The sequence below is a fragment of the Psammomys obesus genome, unplaced genomic scaffold, assembly GCF_907164565.1.
Source record: "Psammomys obesus unplaced genomic scaffold, mPsaObe1.curated_primary_1811, whole genome shotgun sequence".
NCBI lineage: Eukaryota > Metazoa > Chordata > Mammalia > Rodentia > Muridae > Psammomys > Psammomys obesus.
The window spans coordinates 2,057,432-2,061,212 of record NW_026596131.1 but is presented as its reverse complement, the minus strand read 5'-3'; the positions used below and the strand labels follow the sequence as shown (position 1 = coordinate 2,061,212).

The window sequence follows — 3,781 nt, the reverse complement described above, 5'->3', positions numbered from 1 at the left end:
TCTTTCTTTCTTTCTTTCTTTCTTTCTTTCTTTCTTTCTTTCTTTCTCACTCTCCCCTAGACTCCTTTGTCCCAGGGGAAGACTAGCAATAAAGTAAATGAAGATTGGAGACCCGCTGCCTGCAGGGAGCTGGAGTCTGGGGAGGGGACAATGGCACAGGAATGCACTGGGGCTGGCCATGTGCAACACCGAGTAAGAATTCGAGGACAAAGCATCACACACGTCCTAAGATTTCTAGAAGAAAACAAACAAGAACATCTTACTTTTTTAAAAAAGAAAAAAGACATTCACACAACAAGAACATCAGTGAAAGCGATTGTCTCCTGGAAAAAGCTGACCAGTGTGTCTGATCTCCCTGGTTAAAGCTCACGGCACAGAATCCCCTCGCTGGCATCGGAAGAGAGGGAGAGAGCATGTGGCTGGGGCACAGACCCGAGAAACTGAAGTCCTGGCTCACCAGAGGCCAGCTTCCCAGTCAGCTGCATGCAAAGGATTTCAACATGTGGGCTGTCACCTCTGAACACCACACAGAAACTACATGAGAAATTAAGCCAGAGAACTACCTCAGATGTGGAAACCAAGCCTGAAAATGTGCAGTGAAAACATATGGGTCTCACTCCAACAAATGTCTCTTAAACATTAGACTCCACAAATGGTCTCTTTGGTTTGATAGGCGATGTCTGCCCTTGTCGAGAGTCCCGAGACAATTGCCTGTACAGGTTGTCCTGGTATGCCTGAGCCACAGGTAGGGTCCGAGCCACCTTCACATCAGGATAGGAGGAGGCCTGGCTGACTCTTTCCAAGAGGTCTCCACGGGACCCATTAGCCAGCATCCCATGGGGGCTGTAATAATCGTCCTCCAGCAAATGGCCATTCTGTGCATTGTTGGTTTTGTTATAAAAGGCAATGTTGCTGATGGATGACGGTGGACTAAAGGACTCAGGCTGAGGCAGGTTGCCTGGAGACGTGGGACTGAGAACGGTATCCACTGATGAGACTGCCCAAGTCCGATTCTGCTGGTGAAGGTGGGGGTACTGTTGAGTCCGGGCTGTTTTATCTATGATCCCCATGAATGGTGTGGTCCTGGATCGGGTGGGCTCACTGGGGTAACCTCCCTGAGTGGGAGATACTGGTGATAGCTCGTCACATGACCTATCATACGCAGGCTTTAGTGGGATCTCCATTTGTTGAATTGAAGAGGAAGGCCGGAAGGTGGGAGTCAGGTTGGAGGTGGAGGAGATACTATTGCTAGATGGAGAAAAGCGTAGGCCCACACTCTGGGAGTGCAGTAGTGGCCTGGGAGTTGGTGGGTGGGGCTTGATTTCATTAGGGTTGACACTGATAGGTCTTCTGATTAAATGTGACACATCAGGAGAACCCAGCTGGCTGGAGGAACGCTCCAGATCTAGTTTTGAGTGGCAGACTGGATAATAGGATGCTGACTGGCTCCGCCCAATCTGCGGTGTCTGGCTGTACCTCATGCCACCTCGATAGGCAGAGGAGGGTCGCTGTGGCAGATCTTCTTTGGTCAATCCTCCATGCTGACAGATGGCACCGGCACTCAGGCTGGCTTGGACATGCTGTACAGGTCTCCCATCTCCTACAATTCCCCCTATTGATCCCTGATAAACCAACCGGCTCTGACTTACGCCCATGTCTCCTTGTGGAGACTGGTATTTACTGGCCATTGAATGGGCTACTTGGCCATAGGCTCCTGTTGGGATTACAGTGCTTGAATGAACTGCTGAACTAGGCTGGTTACTTCTTACAATCTGGGCCTTGGCAGGCTGTAGCCTGAGCCCTTGCTGGGGCACTGCCACTGGAAGCTGGGGCATCTGGTAGGGCCGCTGGGCCATTTTGGATAGCGGAGATTTTGGTCTGCCAGGAAGCTGACTCACATTTGTTTCTTGCTGATAGCGTACAGGTGAGCCAGACTGGGATCTATAGACGCTCATGCTCTCAGCTGGAGGGCTGGCCCTGTACTGAGGACCTCTGCGGAGAGGGGAGGGGGGAGGGCTAGGGTATTCCTTGCCTTGCCCTCCCACAGGAGGTGGGCTGAAGCGGTAAGATGCACCCTGATGAGCTGGGGAAGTGTGTGGTGGGCTGGGCCTGTAATGAGAGTTCTGGTGAGTTGGAGAAAGAGCAGGCGAGGTGGACTGATAACCTTGCCTAGTGGGCGAACCTACAGAACTATTGGACCGGAAGTCAAAAACCTGGTGAGAGCCAAGAGGTGAGCTAGACATGTAGGCCGAGTCCCGATGGGCTGGAGAGGAGGGTGGGCTCTGGATGACTGGGAGCCCCTGAGTGGGGCGAGCCTCTGTCTGGAGGCCAATAGAAACATTTTCAACATCCTGTTCCAAGTACTCCTCCTCAAATATGTCTTGTACAGAGTATAGATCTTCATGCTGGGGCTCAGGCTCCGTTTCTTCCTCTGGTAATTCCTGCTGAGGCTGCTGGGGTGGTGGCGGCGGCTGCTGCTGCTGTTGCTGCATCTGTCTGCACTCTTCCTCCACTCGTATCAGAAGCCTCTGGATCTCACGGTTGTTTGGACATAGCTTGATGGCCTCTTTCAGGTCCTCTAGGGCTGCTGCAAACTGTCTGCTTGACAAAATGCAAACACAAGAACAGGAGTTAGTCAGATTGAACAGGGTCACCAGGAGCTGAGAACATGGCCCCTGACCCAGAGGACTGCACCAGGTGGCATCTGTGGGACTCCAGAGGGTCTAGGTCGGTTTGACTTATAAGAAGGAAACAAGGAGCCTGTTATTCTAGAAGAGTTCAGAATAATTTCCTAGACATTTTGGCTTTCCTCCTCCTCCCGGCCTCTCTGGGTTAACAGAGAGCGTCTTCATTATGTCAGTCCAGACAGGCCCTTCAGAAGATCTCAGTGCCCACGTGCAGCCTCAGCACTGTGAGGGTTGGTTGGGGTTGTCATTTACAGCGTCACTGTCAAGTAGCTTAGGAACAAAACAGCAAGTAACTGCACTGTTTAAGGATCTTGCTGATCCAGTGTAATTTTTGTGGGGAGAAGGGTTTGAGATAGGAACTTGCTATGTAGACCATGTTGGTCTTGAACTCTTTCTGCCTCTGCCTCCTGAGTGCTGGGATTAAAAGCATGTACTACCATGCCCAGTCTATCCTGTAGAATTAAAAAAAAAAATTCTCAATATTTAGGTCTGAACTTTAGGCCTCTTACATCTTGGGTGTGAAGCCTGTCCTCCGTCCCTTTTCCCCATCACCTAACAGCACCGTGTGTCTTTCTGCTAGGTCACAGCCCACAGGAATCAGTTTGCTGACTAGGTGACTGAGAGCGGAGCAGAGCTTACTCCAAGAAAACCCTCAATTTACAAATAAGGAAAGGAACCATAGAGATATTCCTATCCTCCCAATTAAAACTACCTGGAAAGTAGGCAACTCACCTTGTAACAAATGAACAATCCCAGAGGAAGAAGATTTAATAGTCAACTTTCTATTAAAAATGTTATGACTCTAGCCAGATCACTGCTTTCAGTGTTACAAGCTTGGTTTGACCTCTGTAGATATATCCACTTGGGTCATAGCAACAAATCCCAAACTCCTCCCCATGCACTGGAGAAGGCTGGGTGCTGGGCAGGATACATCAAGGACAATGAGTGGTGATTTTCAGATCCTTTTGGAGGCTTTGACTCAGTGGCCAAAGCACAGAAGATGGGCACAAGGAATGGTGCCACCTCAGTCTGGGCAGCAGGACTATCTGTGTGTGTGTGTGTGTGTGTGTGTGTGTGTGTGTGTGTGTGTGTGT

General features: G+C 50.3%; 1 protein-coding gene across 6 annotated transcripts in view; it reads right to left on the bottom strand.

The window, feature by feature from the left end:
* Positions 1–6: 6 nt before the first annotated feature.
* Positions 7–3,781, bottom strand: part of Tanc2 (tetratricopeptide repeat, ankyrin repeat and coiled-coil containing 2) — a 311,126-nt gene continuing 307,351 nt past the window's right edge. For all 6 annotated transcript variants that reach the window (XM_055592099.1, XM_055592101.1, XM_055592102.1 and 3 more), the window contains one exon: positions 7–2,598. In XM_055592099.1, coding sequence (XP_055448074.1) covers positions 633–2,598 — 1,966 coding nt within the window. In that variant the 3' untranslated portion in view covers positions 7–632. The remainder of the gene's footprint in view (positions 2,599–3,781) is intronic.